Raw genomic sequence first — 20,338 nt, forward strand, 5'->3', positions numbered from 1 at the left:
TGTCATTTCTCTCATGAGTGTCTTGTAGTTTTCAAAGTATAGGTCTCTCTCTTCCTTGGTTAAGTTATTCCTAGGTATTTTATTCTTTTTTATGCAATTGTAATTAGGATTGCTTTCCTGATTTCTTAAAGGCATCTCTTAAAAATGAAGACATTTACAAACTGGAAGACTTTTAACTCAAGCAACCTTGCCTACCAGCAAAGTTAAAGTTGTCAAAGGCAACATGTTCTTAAATATTTTAAAGACTTCATGACTTTTAACATCTGCATGGTTCCATTTTTTTAAGCACCAAAGAAAACTGGAGACAAACAAATTTGTTTCTTTTTAAGAGGATATGACAAAATTCTCATGTTTTTTACTTTTTCTCATGTTTCATCCCAACACAGAATATTCTCTTCATTGGGTTTCACCTCAAATCTACATTGGTATTCTGTCATATGCCTTCCCTTCATTCTACCTTTACCTCTATCATGTGCTTAACTATGATTTGACTATTTTTGACCTTTCGTTTTTCTCAATAGTATTGACAGATGATTGACATATAATGTTGTGTAAGTTTAAGGCATGTTGATTTGATACTTATATAGTATAACATGATTACCAAATACATATTAAAGTATTAACAAATTACTATGTTCATGGATCCCCAGTATTAATTCATCTTATAAATGAAATTGGACCCTTTGACCAACATCTGCCCATTCCCTCTTGCCTCCACCCAGACCCTGGTAACCAACATTCTGCTCTCTGTTTCTATGAACTTGGCTTTGTAGATTCCACATATGAGTGACAGACATCATACAATATTTATCTTTCTCTGTCTGACTTATTTCACATAGCATAATACTGTCAAGGTCCATCCATGTTATTTCAAATGGCAGAATTTCCTTCTCATGATTGAATAATATTCTATTGTACATACATATGTGTGTGTACATATATACCACACAACTTTATGCATTCACCCATTGACACACTTATGTTGTTTCCATATCTTGGTTATTGTAAATAATTGTGCAATGAATATAAGAGTGCAGGTATCTCTTGAAAATACTGTTTTTATTTCCCTTGGATCTATGCCCAGAAGTGGGATTGCTAGATCACATGGTAGTTCTGTTTTTAATTTGTTGAGAAGCCTACATACTGTTTGCTATAATGCTCTACCAATTTACATCCCCACCAATGGTGCATATGGGATATAGAAACAATTCATCTCTGTATGTTGATTTTGTATACTATAACTTCATCAAATTCACTGATTAGTTCTAATATTTTTGGGGGAGTCATTAGGATTTTCTATATATAGTATTATCATCTGCAAAGACTACTTCCTTCCTGATTTAGATGCCTTTTCTTCTTTTTCTTGCCTATTACTCTGGCAAGGACTTCTAGTACTATGTTCCAGTACTGTGAGGGGTGAGAGTGGGCACCCTTGACATGTTCCTGATTTTACAAGAAAAGCTTTCAGACTTTCCCCATTTAGTATATTGTTAGCTGTGAGCTTATCATATACGGCTTTTATTATGTTGAGGTATGTTCCTTCTTTTCCCGATCTGTTGAGAGTTTTTATCATGAAAGGATGTTGAATTTTGTCCAGTGCTTTTTCTGCATCTATTAAGATGATTATATGGTTTTTATCTTTAGTTTATTAATGTGGTATGTTACATTTATTTATTAGTTTTCATTAACTGAACCATCCCTGGATTCCAGGGATAAATCCTGCTGAATCATTGTATAATATCCAGTTGAATTCAATTTGCTAATATTTTGTTGGGAATTTTTACATCAATATTCATCAGAGATACTGATCTTTAGTTTTCTCTTTGTAGTGTCCTAATCTGGCTCTGATATCAGGATAATGCTGACTTTATAAAATGAGTTTGAGAATGTTCCTTCATCTTGATTTTTTTTGGAAGAGTTTGAGTTCAAATTTTTGGTAAAACTTACCAGTGAAACCACCTGGTCTTGAGCTTTTTATATTGGGAGGGTTTTTGATTACTGATTCAATCTCCTTCATTACTGACCTGTACAGATTTTCTATTTCTTCATGACTCAACCTTGGTAAGTTGTTTTTCTAAACATTTACCAGTTTCTTTTGGGCTATCCAATTTGTTAGCATAAAATTGTTCATAACAGTCTCTTATGATCCTTTGTATTTTTGTGGTGTCAGTTGTAATGTTCCTCCTTTCATTTACAATGTTATGTCATTTTTTTTCTTAATCTAGCTAAAGGTTTGTTAATGTTGACATCTTTGAAAAAGTCAGCTATTTTGTTGATCTTTTCTATAGTTTTTCTGGTCTCTATTTCTGCTCTGATCTTTGTTATTTCCTTCCTTCTGCTAACTTGGTTAGCAGTTCTTTTTCTAATTCCTCGAGGCTTAAAGTTTTATTGAATTTTTTTTTAATGTAGACATTCAGCACTATAAGCTTCCTTTAAAATTGCTTTTGCTGTATGCCATAGATTTTTGGTATGTGGTTTCCTTTTTGTTGATTCAAGATATTTTTCCCTTTTGATTTCGTCTTTGACCTATTTTTTGTTGAGGAATGTTATCTGATTTCCATAAATTTGCATATTTTCCAGCTTTCTTCCTGTTACTGGTTTCTAGTTTCATACCATTGTGGTTGGTATAGATACATGGTGACTTCAGTCTTCCTAAATTTGCTAAAACTTGTTCTGTGACCTCACATATATAATCTATTTTGGATAATGTTCTGTATTTTAAAAAGATGTGTATTCTTTTGCTGGTAGATCACATGTTCTGTATGAATCTGGTCCATTTGGTCTAAAATCTGTTCAAATCCAATGTTTCTTTGTTGACTTTCTATCTGGATTATCTATTGCTAAAAGTATAATATTCAAGTCCTCTACTGTTGTATTGTCTATTTCTCCCTTCTATTTCTCCTTTCTTATGTATTTAGATGCTCTGTCAGGTGATAGATATTTGCAGTTGTTAAATCTTAATAAATTGACCCTTTTCTCATTAGGTAGTGAACTTCGTCTTTTGTTACCATTTTTGGCTTAAAGTCTATTTTGTCTGATATAATTATAGCTGACCCTGCTCTTCTGGTTTTCTTGCATGAGTACCTTTTTCCATCCCTTTTCTCTGTGCCTATATGTGCCTTTATAGATGAATTGAGTCTCTTGTAGGTAGCATATAGTTGGACCTTCTTTTTAAATACATGCAGCTGCTCTGTGTCTTGAAAATTCAATTTACATTTAGAATATTTATTGATAGTACATATTTAGGTAGGTACACAAAATAAGGTGCCACCTTACAGCTGTTTTATCATTCTGTTGTTCCTTTCTCCTCTATTGCTGCCTTCCCTAGTGAAATGATGATTTTCCATAGTAGTATGCTTTGATTCCCTTCTTTTTATCTTATGTGACTCTACTGTAGGTTTTTGCTTTATGGTTACCAGGAGGCTTACATAAAACTTCTTATAGTGTAAGTCTATTTTATGCTAGTAACAATTTTAATTCAATTGCAAAAATTCTACCCTTTTAATTCCCCCTTTGATGTTTTGATGCCAAAATTTATCATTTTGTTATGTACCCATCAACAAATTATTTTAGCTATAGCTATTATTTTTGTCCTATAACCTTTATACTAGATTTAAGTGATTAACACACCAATTTATAGTATTAAGGATTCTGAATCTTACTATGTACTTACATTAATCAGTGTATTGTATATTTTCATGTTACTAATTAGTAAACTTTCATTTCAGCTTTAAGAACTCCTTCAAGCATTTTTTTAAATAAATCAGGTCTAATGGTGATAAACTCCTTCAGCCTTTGTTAGGGAAAGTCATCTCATTTCTGAAAGACAGTTTTACCAGGTAAAGCATCTTCGGTTGGCAGGGTTTTTTTTCTTTCAGTACTTTGCATGTATCATCCCACTCTCCTGGCCTGCAAAGTCTCTTCTGGGAAATCTACTGATAGCCTTCTGGGGATTCCCTTACATGAGATTTTTTTCTCTGCTTCAAACCCTGTTGTTGATTTTTTTTTTACAAAATTGTATTCTGTATCTTGGAAAAGATCATTTTAGATTGAAATTTTGGGGTGACTTAGTTTCATGAACTTGAATGTCCAAATCTCTCCCAGGCTTGAGAAGGTCTCAGCCATTATTTCTTCAAATAAGCTTTATACCCCTTTCTCATTCTCTCTTCTGTCAGTAACTCTCCAGTGATGTTTACATTATTTCTCTTAATAGTGTCCTTTAAGTACTATAAGTGTTTATTGCTTTTCTATTTTCTTTTTACTCTTCTGGATAATTTTAGTTGATCTGTCTTTGAACTGTTTCTTTCCTCTGCTTAAACAAGTCATATATTGAATCTGTTGTTCGACTTCTTCAGTTCAGTCATCATGTTCTTCAACTCCAAAATTTATCTTTGTTGTACACCTCATTTTGTTCTTGTATTATTTTCCAGATATCATTAAATTGTCTTTCTTGTAGCTACCCAAGACTCTTAAAACAATTATTTTGAATTCTTTATCAATCAATCCATGGATCTCCATTTATTTGGGGCCAGTTATTGGAGATTACTGTATTCTTTTGGTGGAAACATTTCCTTGATTTTTTGTGATCCCTGTAACCTTGCATGTCTACACTTGAAGAAGTCTCCTCCCCTGGACTTTATGGCCTGACTTTGGTAAGTGAGGGCTCACCTGCCACCTGCAGCATTCTGTGACCCTGGGTCAAGTGGTGCAGGACACCAAGTGCAGAAGTATGTAATGGCAATGAGTCTGGGGAAGGGCGCAGCGTGGTATCTCTTTGGCTTAGGTTGCTGGGATCCAGAGCATCTACAGCTGCACTGTCCTTGACAAGCACTGAGGAGAGTCCACAGAGGCTGCAGTGGCTGTTGGGGCTCCTCAGTGGCACCTCCAGATATAGCACCTAGGGACTAGCAGAGGCAGCAGTAGAGGCCCGAGCTGGTAGTCTGCACACACACAGCTGCAGAGACCAGCTACAGATGCCTATGTAGTGGCAGGGGCCAGTTACTAACACATACATAGAGGTGGGCACCAGGGTGGACAGCAAGGGCTGGAGTCAACCTTTTGGCACCCTGGCAGCTATGTGGGGCCTGGCTGTTGGTGTGTAGTACCAGAGCTGCTCGGTCTCGCCAAGTACACATGGCAGTAAAGACCAGTGATGGGGTTGGGCCACAGGCAAGCAGGTGCACAACAGGAGGAACTAGCTGCAGGTAAGCACACTGATGCAGGCAAGTGACAGAAGTCAGGGCCTGATCTGGGCCCCAAGCAGATGTAGCCACCCTGGATATTTTCTGTGCAGTCTCCCCTAGGTATGTACATGGCAGTTTCTCCATGTGAAAAACTGGTGTAACAGTACTAACTACAGAGCTTGTTATGTGCTAAGTACTGTTGTATGTGCTTTCCGTGAATTTATTCATTTAATTCTCATAACTCCATAGGTAGGCACTATTTCTACCCCTATTTTTAATAGGAATAAAATGAAGTATAGAGAGGTTAAGAAACCTGTCCAAGGCCACACAGCACACAATCATAACATAGTGTTATGGCCAAAACCTTAGTATCCTTTTCTATGAGTTAATTTTAGATAAAGCCTGATTTTCTTAGTTCTGTGACAGGCCCAAATACTTGTTCTCTGTAGTTCAACATCAAACTGTAACCCAGTTCCTCCTAAGACTAAGGTTACCCACTCTGCAAGTCTGGTCTCAAAAGGGCTAGATATGAAAATGTCAGACTTTGTAGGCCATACAATCTCTGTCACATACACATCTTAAAATTTTCAACCCTTTTAAAAATAGGTTTTACTTTCTACCTCATGGGTTATAGTTTGCCAACCCGTTCTCCAGGATTATTAACAGAGAACCATTAAAGGCATTGAAAGGCTTTCACATGGAATAGATGGAGCTATCAGAACTTGCTAAATTTCCTGTTACCCTTTCATTAAATCCCAACCACCAAAAGTTGCCAAATAATTTAATTAAATTGGTAGATAACAGTGAAGAAACTTCCAGAGGTTTGCAGGGCAGGGAGGTAAGTCCAGAAATGCCTAATCCAAAGAAAGTCTTCCAAATCAATAAGTATGAAAGTAAAAGAGGAAATTATAGAAAAATCATAGTGTTTTGGAAGCACCACAGAATCTTTCATGCAACAAATATTTAGAATACTAAGTGTCTTTACATGCATGCACTGTTCTTGGTGACTGAGCTCCAAAGTATCTCAGAAATTATCTGGTCCAATTTCCTTATTTCATAGATGAGGATTCTTAGGGCCAGAAATTTAAAATAAGCTGGCTCCTTCTTTTAGAAATTAAATGTGGCTTTTTTGTCCCTCAGACTTAGCAAGTAAGTGTGCTATCTATTAAATGTTTATTGAATGGAATTTATTAATGGAAAGCTACTGCTCTCCATACCACCTTTAAACCATCTATTAAGTCTGGTGAAACAATACATTATAATTGGTTTAGCCCAATTTTCCTTTTTTATTTTTGCTCCATTTTATATGCTTGATGTTAATTAGGTTAATACATTACAGATTCACCTTCAATTTCTCCTGTGCAGAAATCTTTTCTGTTTCCACTGCCACCATCCTCACGGCTCTCAGTTGCTGTCTTTCCGCTCAGGCCTTCCAACTCCGATTTCTCCAAAGGTACCCCATTCACATTTTCTTCTTAAAACCAGGCTCAAGTTATATATCACTGCTTCCCACCCTCTCCCCAAGGTTCTAAACATTTTAACAAATCCTCTGTGGCTACCAATTCAAGCCCCAATGCTTAGCTTGGTTCCTCAGCCCCAAACCTACCATCTTTCTCCCCAGTCTTATTTATATTATTCTATTTCCTCTGATCCTCCCTTCAAATTGTTCCTGGCTGGTCCCTAAATACACCTCCATGGGAATTGCCTTTTCACCTATCACAACCTTCAGAAATCTCATCCATCCGTAAGGATGTCTGCTCTCCCTACCCTGGGTCCTGCCTCTGTCTTTCTCTCCATTTCTCCAGCACTTGGTTCTACTTTCTTGTGGAGGGAATCATATTTGACCTCCTCTTAGATTACTTGGGTAGATGACTTAATTCTACCACTGAAAGCAAGCTACCCATTCTGCAAGTCCAAAGGAGATAGGTTTAAGTTAAAACACCAAATTTATTGCAGAATATTGAACTATATGCACACAAATAGAAAATAAACATTTCATATAACTGTATATCTTTTTTTTAATCTTGTATTATAAAGACTGAAAAACTACCAATTTAGCAATTGGAATAAGTTTTAGAAAGAAAAAGCAAAAATCTACAATCCATTGAAATTTAATGTTGTATCATGGTTCATAAATACTTTATCTTATATAAATAAGTATTTTCTCTAGTGACTAGGACTTTAAAATTAGGCTGACACGATCTTTGATCACGTAGAATTTTTTTTATCCCATGATGAAGGTCGAGCTTGTCATTTTTTAGATACATATATTTGCTTTAAACACAATCCCCCCTGAAATCCCACTGTAAACATTTCAAATGAAATAAAGTTCCATGATGAAGAATGTCCTTAAGTCTTAACAATTAGGGAAGAGTGAAAGGGAAAAAAAGACTACATGCAGCCACTCGGAGGAGAGGAAGGGAGCATTAAGTCCAGTAGCAAAGAATGGGATGAAGAGAGAAAGGGAAGACGACAAAGTGGTAGAGGACATACTGTGATAGCGGAAGGAACAAGAAATTTATTTCTGCTTCTCTTGAAGATACTTTTAATGCAACTTGCTCCAAAAGCGAGATAATGAAGGGGTGGGGGGGCCTATCACCTCACCTTATTGTCAAAGGAACTTAGCTGAGCAACAAGACACAACTAGGCTCAGCTGCTGTAAATAGGCTGCTCTGCACATCTACAAAGAGGTCCAGGAATAGGCAAAGCCATGGGAGATTGCTAGTCCCTCAATAAGTTTTCTTTTAAACCAGGATGTGTTCATAAAGGCTCCCATAAATTCTTAAGAATTCAGCCAAAGTAATGGACCCAGATTCAGCTTGTTCAAATTGGTAATTTCAGAAGTAGTCCTTTCCTCCTTTGTCCTCAGAGTAGGGCTGCAAAAAGCTAGGAGCATTTTCTAGGATGCAGAGAAAGGAGATGTTGTTCTACATGTGCAGGTAAGAAAGGTCAGCGAGGTCAAAATCATTCGTGCAGAGTAATGAGAAGAGAAGGACAAGGAAGCATTGTGAGGGAAGACTGGGGCTAAGAGAGACATTTAGGAAATTTAAGTATGAAAGTCCACTGCCATTTTATCCAGCAGAGTGCAACATACAGTGCAACAAGGGACAAACAATCGGTAATTTGGTTTAAAAATAGAACACCTCGCATACAAGAGCCGATTTTTTATCCCATCCCCAACTCCCGATTTTTCAAAAAGGTTGCTTACTGTTAACAACCCTAGAAACACATTGCCCAGGTTCAGGATTCAAAATTCCCAACCCACTTATGCAATAAAAAAATAGAACTCACTCCCCGTGATTTTTCTGTATAGGCCTGTATGTGGACACTGAGGCACAAAGACCAAGCTAAGGAGCCTCAGGCCAAACTAAACCCTTCGTAGTTGTCGAGGGCCTGCGTCAGCCGTGCACTCAGGATCTCTTTGCTGCTGTATTTAGGGAGATCAAGAAGGTTGTAGCAAGTGTGGGCCACAGGCAAGTACTCCTCCCCACTGGCTGTGGACTGGATGATGATCTGCAGGCTCGCCATGCCATATATGGGAATCCGATCGCTGCCGGTTAGGAACACTGGGGAGAAAGGGAAACAGCATTACTGGCTACCGACCGAAAGGCGAGCTGGGCTCAGGAGCCCTGCAAGGGAAGGAGATGAAGTGAGACACCTTGTGGCCCACGTGAGAAGCACACTTTATGTGCTGACACATATTGCTCTAATACACGTCCATTCTTAGAAAGCAAAAGAGACTACCTTTCAAATCCTGGTTTTTGACTTTACAAGAATAAAAATTCTGTAATTTTCACTGGCTAATTTTATAGTGACACAAATAATCCACCCAACTGAAAGATGCTCAAATTATGAGCCTTCACAATATCAGAGAGCACTTACTGACATAGAAAAAGAGGAGCTGGCCTTGGGGACCAGGAACAAGAATGCAGTCCATGTGACCTCAAGGTCTCCTCTCACCTATGTCTAGTGCGTGTGCCCCCTTGGCTAGGGAATTTCCATGTGGAGTCTGTTTGCTTTCCTTTCCCTCTCTCCATTTTTCTTAAGCCAGAGAACTGATACTGACATTATATTAGAACTTTCACTGTTGTGACACACTGTGAGTTGGAAAAAAATAAAAGACCAGCCCAGCTGTGTTTCCCTGTTTTCTAGTGTTGGATAACTTTCCCATAGTTGAATTGCTGGAAATTACTACAACGAAATCATTAGTTAAGGAACACTTCCAAATAACCTGCCATTACCTTGGGTTGATATATATAAACACTCTTGCCAAAATCTGTAGAGCTAGTTAATAACAACTTACTGTTAAGTCTAATGGTTTCTGAGAAAAATGTCTTCTTCTAAGGAAATCCTCTGGACAAAAAGCAGCCTCTCGATTGTCACAGTTCTCCAAGCTCCCTTGACAAATCTTAACCTGTCATTTGACTCCTGTCACTGCTTCTCAATGGCCAATACAACTGGGCAGAGGAAAGAAGGGGCTCTTTTTCAGAATTCTTGTGTAAGCGCTCTACTTCCTCTCGTCCTTTACTCCCTGTGAGAAGTAGAATCTGGGAGTAAATTAATATATGCTCATTCTTAAGTGTAAGAGAACAGAGGGCCTTTCAAATACTATTTTATATGAATAAAAATTTTATACTGCACACTGGCTAATTTCTGACCCTAATTTATATACTGACACAAAAATTTATATTTTTAAAGGCTGTATTTGTTCACATAGACTTCCTTCTCCTTTCCAAATCAATTACCTTTCTCAAATGTCATCCAGCCATTCACAAAGAACCATATTTTGTATGATTCCATTCATATGAAATGTCCAAAAGAGGCAAATACATAGAGACAGAAGGCAGATTGGTAAGAAGGATAAGAGGGCTGGGAAGAAATGGGGGAGCAACTGCTAATGGATGTGGGGTTTTTCTTCTTGAGGTTATGAACATGTACTAAAATTGATAGTTTCACAAGTCTCAATATACTAAAAACCACTGACTCATACACTTCAAATGGGTGAATTGTGTGTCATGTGAATTATACTCAGTAAAATCACGTCTCCCCAGTTACATTTGCAGGTGATACCCTGTAATATATTCAAAAGGCTAGAGTGATAAGGGAGGTTAATCCAAACAGATTTCATCAACATAACACTTAAAAGGAATCCCTTATATATAAAATAACTAGTATTTTTGGAACAATTGAAAAACAGTGAAATGTTTCTTTTCTTTCTTTCATGCAGCCTGTCCTGTTAGGCAACAACCTATGTTGTGCCTGCGATAACATTAAGACAAAAAGTGTAAACCTATTTCCTTCCTTATTCTTTACCATTTAAAAGAGTTAAACATTACCTGTGGAGTATATCATCCTACACCATGTGAGAGACAAAACTGGACAAATGCCACACCGACACTACTGATACTCACAGAGAAACTTCTTCTTCTTTTCCAATGGAAATTCATGAAATGTTTCCCAAAACAGTTTCACAGTGGGATGTGTGGCTGAGTAATCACCCTTGTAGATCGCAGTCTGCTCAAAAAAGAAAAAAATGTACCTTATAGAAGAACATTGTGGCGGCCATTTGCATACCATTTGCATCTGAGAGTAAGTAAGACATGGCACTGGGATGCAGGAGGCCTGCGATGCCGTGGACCATAGCATGCAAGGAAGAGACTGGGCTCCAGGCACGCCCGGCCAGGTCACCGTGCTTCCTCAAGAGGCCAAAGACAGCGCCTCCAAGGCTTACCTCCTCTAGCTTCCCCCAGTCGTAGTCACTGTTGCCCACCATCATGGCCCTCAGCTCTGAAGGCTGGAAGAGCTCGAGCACTTTGCCACCACACACTTTTAGGAAGCCATCGGAGAAGGCTGTGTACCATTCATGAACTGAGGTTTGGAAGATATAGTTCACATAGGCATCCACAAATTCCTGCCTGCCAAAAGACCAAAGAAATAGAGGACACATTTAGCCCAGTCTTACAGAGTTTCTCAAGTTCCCCTTCTACACTGAGTTTCAGAGCCATTAAAAAGAAAATGGAATTTCACCAAATTCTCAAGCCATGGGCATTCTAAGGCATTGTGCAGGTTGGGGCCTAGTCCAAGGACTCCACCACGGTGTCTCAGGTGGATCTGGAGGCAGGGGAGGCAGGTAGGAAGGGGAGGAAGCCGGGTAGGTCAGTTTTCATCTTACTCATGGCCCTCCTTAAAATTTAGGAAAAAATGTTTGTGCTTAAAAGTCTAAAATAGTGGTTCTAGGCTCTGTTCCCCACCCTATCAGAAAGTTAAATCATCTGATATTTATCTTCACCTGTTTTAAAAGGTAATTTCTTTACTTCTTTCTGTAAATCCCTTAACCTGCTCTGGAAAGAACTGTCTTATACAGTGGCTCAATCCCACTAATAATCAGTCATATGCAAATTAAGACAATAGCTTCCTGCAGGTCTAACAGGTAACAAGCAGATTACTGAGGCAGGTTTCTGCCAGTTGCAGGTCAGAGTTCTATTTTTACATATGGTCTGCCATTGTCTGTATGCATATTCAGTCTTTACTAGTGGGAATGTGAACTGAGAAACAACTGGGATGAAAAATTGCCAGTATCTAGAAAAGTTGAAAATGTAAGTACCCTTTGATCCGGCTACTCTACTACTAGGTGGGTGACCCAGAGAGAGTCTCACTTGAGTGCACAAGAAGAGAGTACAGGGATGTGCACGGCAGTGTTTTCTTACAGAGAATTAGGAGAGACAAAAACATCCAATCATATGAGAACATACAGAAAAAAGGCGGTATAGTCATGCCAGAAACCACAAAGCTCTTGTCTTAATGCACATTATGGAAGTATAAAAACATGACAGAATATGCCTAAAATTCTTCAGTGTTTTGTCTGTTTAAGAAAGGGTAGAAGAGAGGAACAGGATTAAGGAGGTTTACAGGAAGAGTTTCAATGGTACCATTAATTTTCTTCCTTCATTAAAAAATCTGAAGCAAAAACTGTTTATTCTGAATCATAGATACAAAGATGTTTCTTCTCATTTAGTCTTTGCACTATTTTGTACTTTTTTTCAATTTTCAAAAATGTGACATTATAAAGACAGATACTTTCCACTCCTTCAACATAACACACTACTTTATCAAACCCCATTTGAACATTTTCTGTTTCCTCCCAAGCAGACACTTCTTAGGCAGTCACTATCTATCCCAACAGCAAACCAACAGGCAATGCAATGCAGTGGACAAGTTGGGCAGACGGGTTCAAATGCAGGCTCTGCCACGTCCTGTATGCTAACTACTCAGCCTGTGCTTTCTCATCTTGACAATGGGGTAAATTTTTTAAAAATAAAAGCCACTAGAGATTCAAGATGGCAGCATGAGAGGTGAGACAGAGAATTCCTCCCAAAACCACATATAGTGTGAAAATATGGTTAATACAAATAGCCCTAAAACAGCAACAGGAAAGAAGGCTGAACCGGACTGCATACAGACCTCATGAACAGAGCAGACCTCACAAAACAGGGTAACATACGAAAGCCTTGATCTGGCGGGACCCAAGCCCTTCCCCTACCTCCGCTCACCGGCAGGAGGAAGAGAAACGGAGCAGGGAGGGGGTGGAAGCCTAAGACTGCTGAACATCCAGCCCTGGAGGTCAGCTTTGGAGCACAAACCTACATTGTGTGGTGCTCTGAAGGTTGATGGGGTTGGGGAGCTGGGACAGGCGGAGTGCTTGACAGACTAAGATTCTGGTCATCTGTGGAGGACAGGGATCCATATCCAGCCACTCTGGGATAAAGGAAAGACAGGAAGTCTGAGAGGCTTCCTAGTGGCAAGAGGGCTGCTGAAGGGGCAGAGTTTACATGGAGCTTGCTGCACGGGAGAAGGAATAGGTGGACAAGGTTGTCTGGGCGCACTCTGCCCAGCAGGGTTGGGAACTTTGAGGAGCTTCAGGTGCTCATTCCCCATGGCTGCATACTCAGCTCCAAGTTCCCCCGACTGTGACACGCAGCCTAATGCGCCTTCCTCCTGGCCTACTGGCACCTGCTCACAAACTGGCAGTCACTGCACTGGCATCAGGCCAGCCAGAGGGAGGCCCTGCCTACAACAGCTAGAGACACCAAGCACAGAAGCTTATACCTGTGTGCTTGGACCACTGGCTCTGACACTGGAGACAGGCACTGCAGACAGGAATCAGGAAACAGATCTTTCCTCCAGCCAGGCACCAGCACTGCTTCCCTACAACCACCAACCTCACACTAGGGGCTGAGCAGCTCCAGAGACTAGAGCTTCTGGGCACTAAAGGGCACCACATAGAATTATGAAACGTCAGAAGATCATGGTTCAGATCAAAACTCACAAACACCGGAAAAAGGACCAAATGAAACTGAACTCACCAATCTTCCTGAAAGAGAGTTTAAAATAAAAATCATAAACATGCTCATGGAGGAAGAGAAAAATATTCAAGAACTCGGATGAATTTAAGACGGAGATTCAATCATTAAGATATCTGAAATGAAACATACAATGGAGGGATTTAAAAGATTATATGTAGCAGAAGAGATGGTAAATTGAATAGAAATTAGAGAAGAGGAATACAAAGAAGCTGAGCACAGAGAGAAAAAAGAATCTCAGAATGAAATATATTGAGAGAACTGTGTGACCAATCCAAATGGAACATTATTCATATTATAGGGGTACCAGAAGAAAAAGAGAGTGAAAAAGGAATAGAAAGTGTCATTGAGGAGGTAACTGCTGAAAACATCCTCAATCTGGGGAAGAAAATAGTCTCTCAAGCCACGCAAGTGCACAGATCTCCCAATACAAGAGACCCAAGGAAAACATCAAGACATATGATAACTAAAATGGCAAAAATTAAGGATAAAGACAGACTTTTAAAAGCAGCTAGAGAGAGAAAAAAGATCACATACAAAGGAAAACCCATCAGGATATCATCATATTTCTCAACAGAAACCTTATAGGCCAGAAGGGAGTGGCATGATATATTTAATGCAATGAAGCAGAAGGGCCTTGAACCAAGAATACTCTACCAGGCAAGGTTATCATTTAAATTTGAAGGAGGGATTAAACAATTTTCAGATAAGCAAAAGCTAAGAGAATTTACCTCCCACAAACCACCTCTACAGTGCATTTTGGAGGGACTTATATAGATGGAAGCATTTGTAAGGCTAAATAGATGTCACCCAAGGGATAGACAAAGAGTACAGAATATGATACTTAACATAAAGACTGGAGGAGGAAGAAAAAGGAAAAAATAAAGAACCTTTAGGTTATGTTTATAATAGCATACAAAGTGAGTTAAATTAGACTGTTAGATAGTAAGGGAATTACCCTCGAACCTATGGTAACCACGAATCTAAAGCTTTCAATGGCAATAAGTACATACCTATCGATAATCACCCTGGATGTAAATGGTATGAATGCACCAATAAAAAGACATAGAGTCACTGAATGTATAAAAATACAAGACCAGTCTATATGCTGCCTACAAGAGACTCACTAAAACCCAAAGACATACACAGACTAAAAGTGAAGGGATGGAAAAAGATATTTCATGAAACTAATAGGGAGAGAAAAGCAGGAGTTGCAGTACTTGTATCAGACAAAATAGACTTCAAAACAAAGAAAGTAACAAGAGACAAAGAAGGACATTACATAATGATAAAAGGCTCAGTCCAACAAGAGGATATAACTATTATAAATATCTATGCACTCAACACAGGATCACCTACTATGTGAAACAAATACTAACAGAATTAAAGGTGGAACTAGAATGCAATGCATTTATTTAAGGAGACTTCAACACACCACTCACTCCAAAGGACAGATCAACCAGACAGAAAATAAGTAAAGAGACAGAGGCACTGAACAATGTATTAAAACAGATGGACATAACAGACATCTACAGAACACTCCATCCACACCCAAAAGCAGCAGGACATTCTTCTCAAGTACACATGGAACATTTTCAAGAATAGATGTTATACTAGGCCACAAAAAGAGCCTCAGTAAATTCACAAAGATTGAAATTGTACCAACCAGCTTCTCAGATCACAGAAGTATGAAACTAGAAATAAATTACACAAAGAAAATGAAAAATCCCACAAAAACATGGAGGCTTAATAACATGCTTATAAACAAACAATGGATCAATGACCAAATAAAAACAAGAGATCAAACAATATATGGAGACAAATGACAATGAAAATTAAACAAATTAAACAATAATTAATGCAAAATCTGTGGGATGCAGCAAAGGCCGTGCTAAGAGGGAAGTATACTGCAATACGGGCCTACCTCAGGAAAGAACAATCCCAAATGAACAGTCTAAACTCACAATTAACAAAACTAGGAAAGGAAGAACAAATGAGGCCAAAAGTCAGTAGAAGGAAGGATATAACAAAGATTGGAGCAGAAATAAAATCGAGAAGAATAAAACAATAGAAAGAATCAATGAAAGCAGGAGCTGGTTCTTTGAGAAAATAAACAAAATAGATAAATCCCTAGCTAGACTTATCAAGAAAAAAAGAGAGTCTACACACATAAACAGAATCAGAAATGAAAAAGGAAAAATCACTACAGAAACCACAGAAATACAAAGAATTATTTGTATATAATGAGAGAATACTCATTATATACAATATTTGTATATACAAGTTATTTGTATATAATGAGAATGTATGTACAATTATTTGTATATAATGAGAAAATACTCATTATATGTAAAAATGAGAGAATACTATGAAAATTTATATGGTAACAAACTGGATAACCTAGAAGAAATGGACAACTTTTTAGATAAATACAACCTTCCAAGGCTGACCCAGGAAGAAACAGAAAATCTGAATATACCAATTACCAGCAAGGAAATTGAATTGGTAATCAAAAAATCACCTAAGAACAAAACTCCAGGTCCAGATGGTTTCAGTGCTGAATTTTATAAAACATTTAAAGAAGACCTGATACCAAATCTCCCTAAAGTTTTCCAAAAAGTAGAAGAGGAAGGAATACTCCCAAACTCATTCTACAAGGCCAGGCAAAAACACCACAAAAAAAGAAAATTACAGATGAATATCCCTGATGTACACAGATGCAAAAATACCCAACAAAGTATTAGCAAACCGAATTTAAAAAATACATCAAAAAGATCATCCATCATGATCAAGTGGGATACATCTCAGGGATGCAAGGATGGTACAACATTTGAAAATCTATCAACATCATCCACCTCTTCAACAAAAAGGACAAAAACCACATGATCATCTCCACAGATGCTGAAAAAGCATTCGACAAAATTCAACACCCATTCATGATAAAAACTCTCAACAAAATGGGTATAGAGGGCAAGCACCTCAACATAATAAAGGCCATATATGACAAACTTACAGCCAACATTATACTTAACAGCAAGAAGCTGAAAGCTTTTCCTTTAAGATTGGGAACAAGACAAAGATGCCCACTTTCCCTACTTCTATTCAACATAGTTCTGGAGATCCTCACAATGGCAATCAGACAACACAAAGAAAAAAAAGGCATCCAGATTGGTAAGGAAGAAGTTAAACTGTCCCTGTTTGCAGATGACATGATATTGTATATAAAAAACCCTAAAGAATCCACTCCAAAACTACTAGACCTAATATCTGAATTCGGCAAAGTTGCAGGATACAAAATTAATACACAGAGATCTGTTGCATTCCTATACACTTACAATGAACTAGCAGAAAGAGAAATCAGGAAAACAATTCCATTCACAATTGCATCAAAAAGAATAAATACTTAGGAATAAACCTAACTAAGGAAGTGAAAGACCTATACTCTGAAAACTACAAGATACTCATGAGAGAAATTAAAGAAGATACCAATAAATGGAAACACATCCCGTGCTCATGGGTAGAAGAATTAATATCGTCAAAATCGCCATCCTGCCTAAAGCAATATACAGATTTAGTGCAATCCCTACCAAAATACCAACAGCATTCTTCAATGAACTAGAGCAAATAGTTTTAAAATTCATATGGAACCACAAAAGACCCTGGATAGCCAAAGCAATCCTGAGAAGGAAGAATAAAGCAGGGTGAATTATGCTCCCTGACTTCAAGCTCTACTACAAAGCCACAGTAATCAAGACAATTTGGTACTGGCACAAGAACAGACCCATAGACCAATGGAACAAACTAGAGAGCCCAGATATAAGACCAAGCGTATATGGCCAATTAATATATAAAAAAGAGCCACGGATATGCCATGGGGGAATGACAGCCTCTTCAACAACTGGTGTTGGCAAAACTGGGCAGCTACATGTAAGAGAAGGATACTGGATTACTGTCTAACCCCATACACAAAAGTAAACTCAAAATGGATCAAAGACTTGAATGTAAGTCATAAAACCATAAAACTCTTAGAAAAAAAATACAGGCAAAAATCTCTTGAATATAAACATGAGCAACTTCTTCATGAACATATCTCCCTGGGCAAGGGAAACAAAAGCAAAAATGAACAAGTGGGACTATATCAAACTAAAAAGCTTCTGTACAGCAAAGGACACCATCACTAGAACAAAAAGACATCCTACAGTATGGGAGAATATATTTATAAGTGACATATCTGATAAGGCGCTGACATCCAAATTACATAAAGAGCTCACACACCTCAACAAAAAAAAAGCAAATAAGCCAATTAAAAAATGGGCAGAGGAGCTGAACAGATATTTCTCCAAAGAAGAAACTCAGATGGCGAATAGGCACATGAAAAGATGCTCCACATCCGTAATCATCAGAGAAATGCAAATTGAAACCACAATGAGATACTACCTCACACCAGTTAGGATGGCCACCATCCAAAAGACAAACAACAACAAATGTTATTGAGGATATGGAGAAAGGGGAACCCCCCTACACTGCTGGTGGGAATGTAAACTAGTTCAACCATTGTGGAAAGCAGGATGAAGGTTTCTCAAAAAACTAAAAATAGAAATACCATTTGACCCAGGAATTCCACTCCTAGGAATTTACCCTAAAAATGCAGCAGCCCAGTTTGAAAAAGACATATGCACCCCTATGTTTATCACAGCACTATTTACAATAGCCAAGAAATGGAAGCAACCTAAATGTCCGTCAGTAGATGAATGGATAAAGAAGATGTGGTACATATACACTGTGGAATATTATTCATCCATAAGAAGAAAACAAATCCTATCATTTGCAACAACATGGATGAAGCTAGAGGGTATTATGCTCAGTGAAATAAGCCAGGCTGAGAAGGACAAATATCAAATGATTTCACTCATTTGTGGAGTATAAGAACAAAGCAAAAAGTGAAGGATCAAAACAGCAGCAGACTCACAGAACCCAAGAATGGACTAACAGTTACCAAAGGGAAGGGACTGGGGAGGATCGGTGGGAAGGGAGGGATAAGGGGGAAAAAGGGGCATTATGATTAGCATGTATAATGTGGGGCAGGGAGTAACAGGGAAGGCAGTATAACACAGAGAAGACAAGAAGTGATTCTATACCATCTACTACACTGATGGACAGTGACTGTAAAGGGGTATGTTGTGGGGACTTGATAATAGGGGGAGTCTAGTAACCACAATGTTGTTCATGTAATTGTACATTAATGAGAGCAAAATAAAAAATAAAAAAATAAAAGCCACTAATGTAGTAAGATTACTGTACACCTCAACCATAGATGCCTTACATCTTCTTACAGGGCACACGGTGCACTGCTCTCCCGAAACCCATCAGACAAGAATCATAACATCTTTCTGGTAGAGCTGCTGAAGAGAAGCACCTTCAGCATGATGTTTTATTATGGCTTCAATGGTTTATTTTATGAATCAACTTGCCTTGGCTGTGGCACACAACTGTTGGGTCAAACACCAGTCAATATGTTGCTGTGAAGGTATTTTTAGATGTGACTAACATTTAAATCAGTAAACTTTGAGTAAAGCAGATTAGTCTTCATAATGCAGGTGGACCTCATCCAAGCAGATGAAGGTCTTAAAAGACTGAGATCCTCCAAAAAGGAAGGCCTCCAGACTATATCATCACTCCTGCCAGAATTTTCAGTCTACTGTCCTGCCCTGAAGGTTTCTGACTTGTCACCCCCACACTCAAGAAGATTCCATAAAATCACTCTCTCCTCCTCTGATTCATACGCACACGCACACACACACACACACACACACACACATCTCCTCTTGGTTCTGTTTCTCTGGAGAACCCTGACTAATACAGATTTGATACCAGGAAGCAGTGTACTACAATAGCAAATATCTAAAAATATAAAAATGATTTTGGAATTAGATAATGGGTAGAGGCTGAGAAAGTTTTGAGGCACTGAATAGAAGCCTGGATTGCCTTGCAAAGACTGTTGACCAGTCTGGACATTAGAGGAGGTTCTGATGACGGCTCAAAGGAAAGAGAAGAGCTGGACAGACAGCGATTATTATCTTAGAAATAAACAAACGAATAAATAAATATACATCAAACAGAATATTGCTAGAAATATGAGCATTAAAGTGCTTCTAGTTAACTCTCAGACGGAAATAAGGAACATGTTATTTATTAGAAATTGAACACTGTTTTAAGACAAGAATATAAAAATTCTGAAAGATGATGACATCTGTTTGTCTCAAACAAATTAAGTTAGACAAATGGATTTTATTAAAATTTGGGCTTTTTTTTTTAAGTCTGTCACAACTTCTATACTACAGGAGTTAGAAGGCCTGTTTTCTGCCTTTAATTGTGCCAATCAAGCAATACATATGGTAATATACTATTTATTTCATTTAATTTTTCTGTTTCTAAGTTCCTTATCTTTAAAGAGAGAATAAGCATTTGTAACCTTAAGGTAGCTGTAGCCATCAAGAGATGGTACATGGATGGACTGTATGGTATATAGGATATGTATAGTTTCAACAACTAAATGTAGTCAGATTCAGTCAGGACTAAGGTTGAAATTTCAGCCTTAACAGTAAAACTCAGTCATTACAAATGGTAACAGTGATGGGGAAAAGTTAAATTATCTGGAGAATTTAGAAAGTAAAATAGACAATAGGAATCACAAATACATTTTTAAAAACTAGGTTGTTAGCTAATAGGAGTATATTAGTTACTTTGGGGAAGAGCACAAAGATGTCCTTTTCTAAGAAAGAATATTACTGCAGT

At 38.1% G+C, this 20,338-nt stretch overlaps 1 protein-coding gene across 24 annotated transcripts in view; it reads right to left on the reverse strand.

The window, feature by feature from the left end:
• Positions 1–2,379: 2,379 nt before the first annotated feature.
• HERC3 (HECT and RLD domain containing E3 ubiquitin protein ligase 3) overlaps positions 2,380–20,338 on the reverse strand; it is a 119,730-nt gene continuing 101,771 nt past the window's right edge. For 16 of the 24 annotated variants that reach the window (XM_037020111.2, XM_037020110.2, XM_037020101.2 and 13 more), the window contains 3 exons: positions 10,915–11,098; positions 10,595–10,697; positions 2,380–8,749 (listed from right to left, as the gene is read on the reverse strand). In XM_037020111.2, coding sequence (XP_036876006.2) covers positions 8,541–8,749; positions 10,595–10,697; positions 10,915–11,098 — 496 coding nt within the window. In that variant the 3' untranslated portion in view covers positions 2,380–8,540. Of the gene's footprint in view, positions 8,750–10,594; positions 10,698–10,914; positions 11,099–20,338 lie in introns of those variants that run through there. The other 8 variants (XM_037020104.2, XM_037020100.2, XM_037020118.2 and 5 more) reach the window with 3 other exon arrangements.

The sequence above is a fragment of the Manis javanica genome, chromosome 5, assembly GCF_040802235.1.
Source record: "Manis javanica isolate MJ-LG chromosome 5, MJ_LKY, whole genome shotgun sequence".
In the NCBI taxonomy this organism is placed as follows: domain Eukaryota; kingdom Metazoa; phylum Chordata; class Mammalia; order Pholidota; family Manidae; genus Manis; species Manis javanica.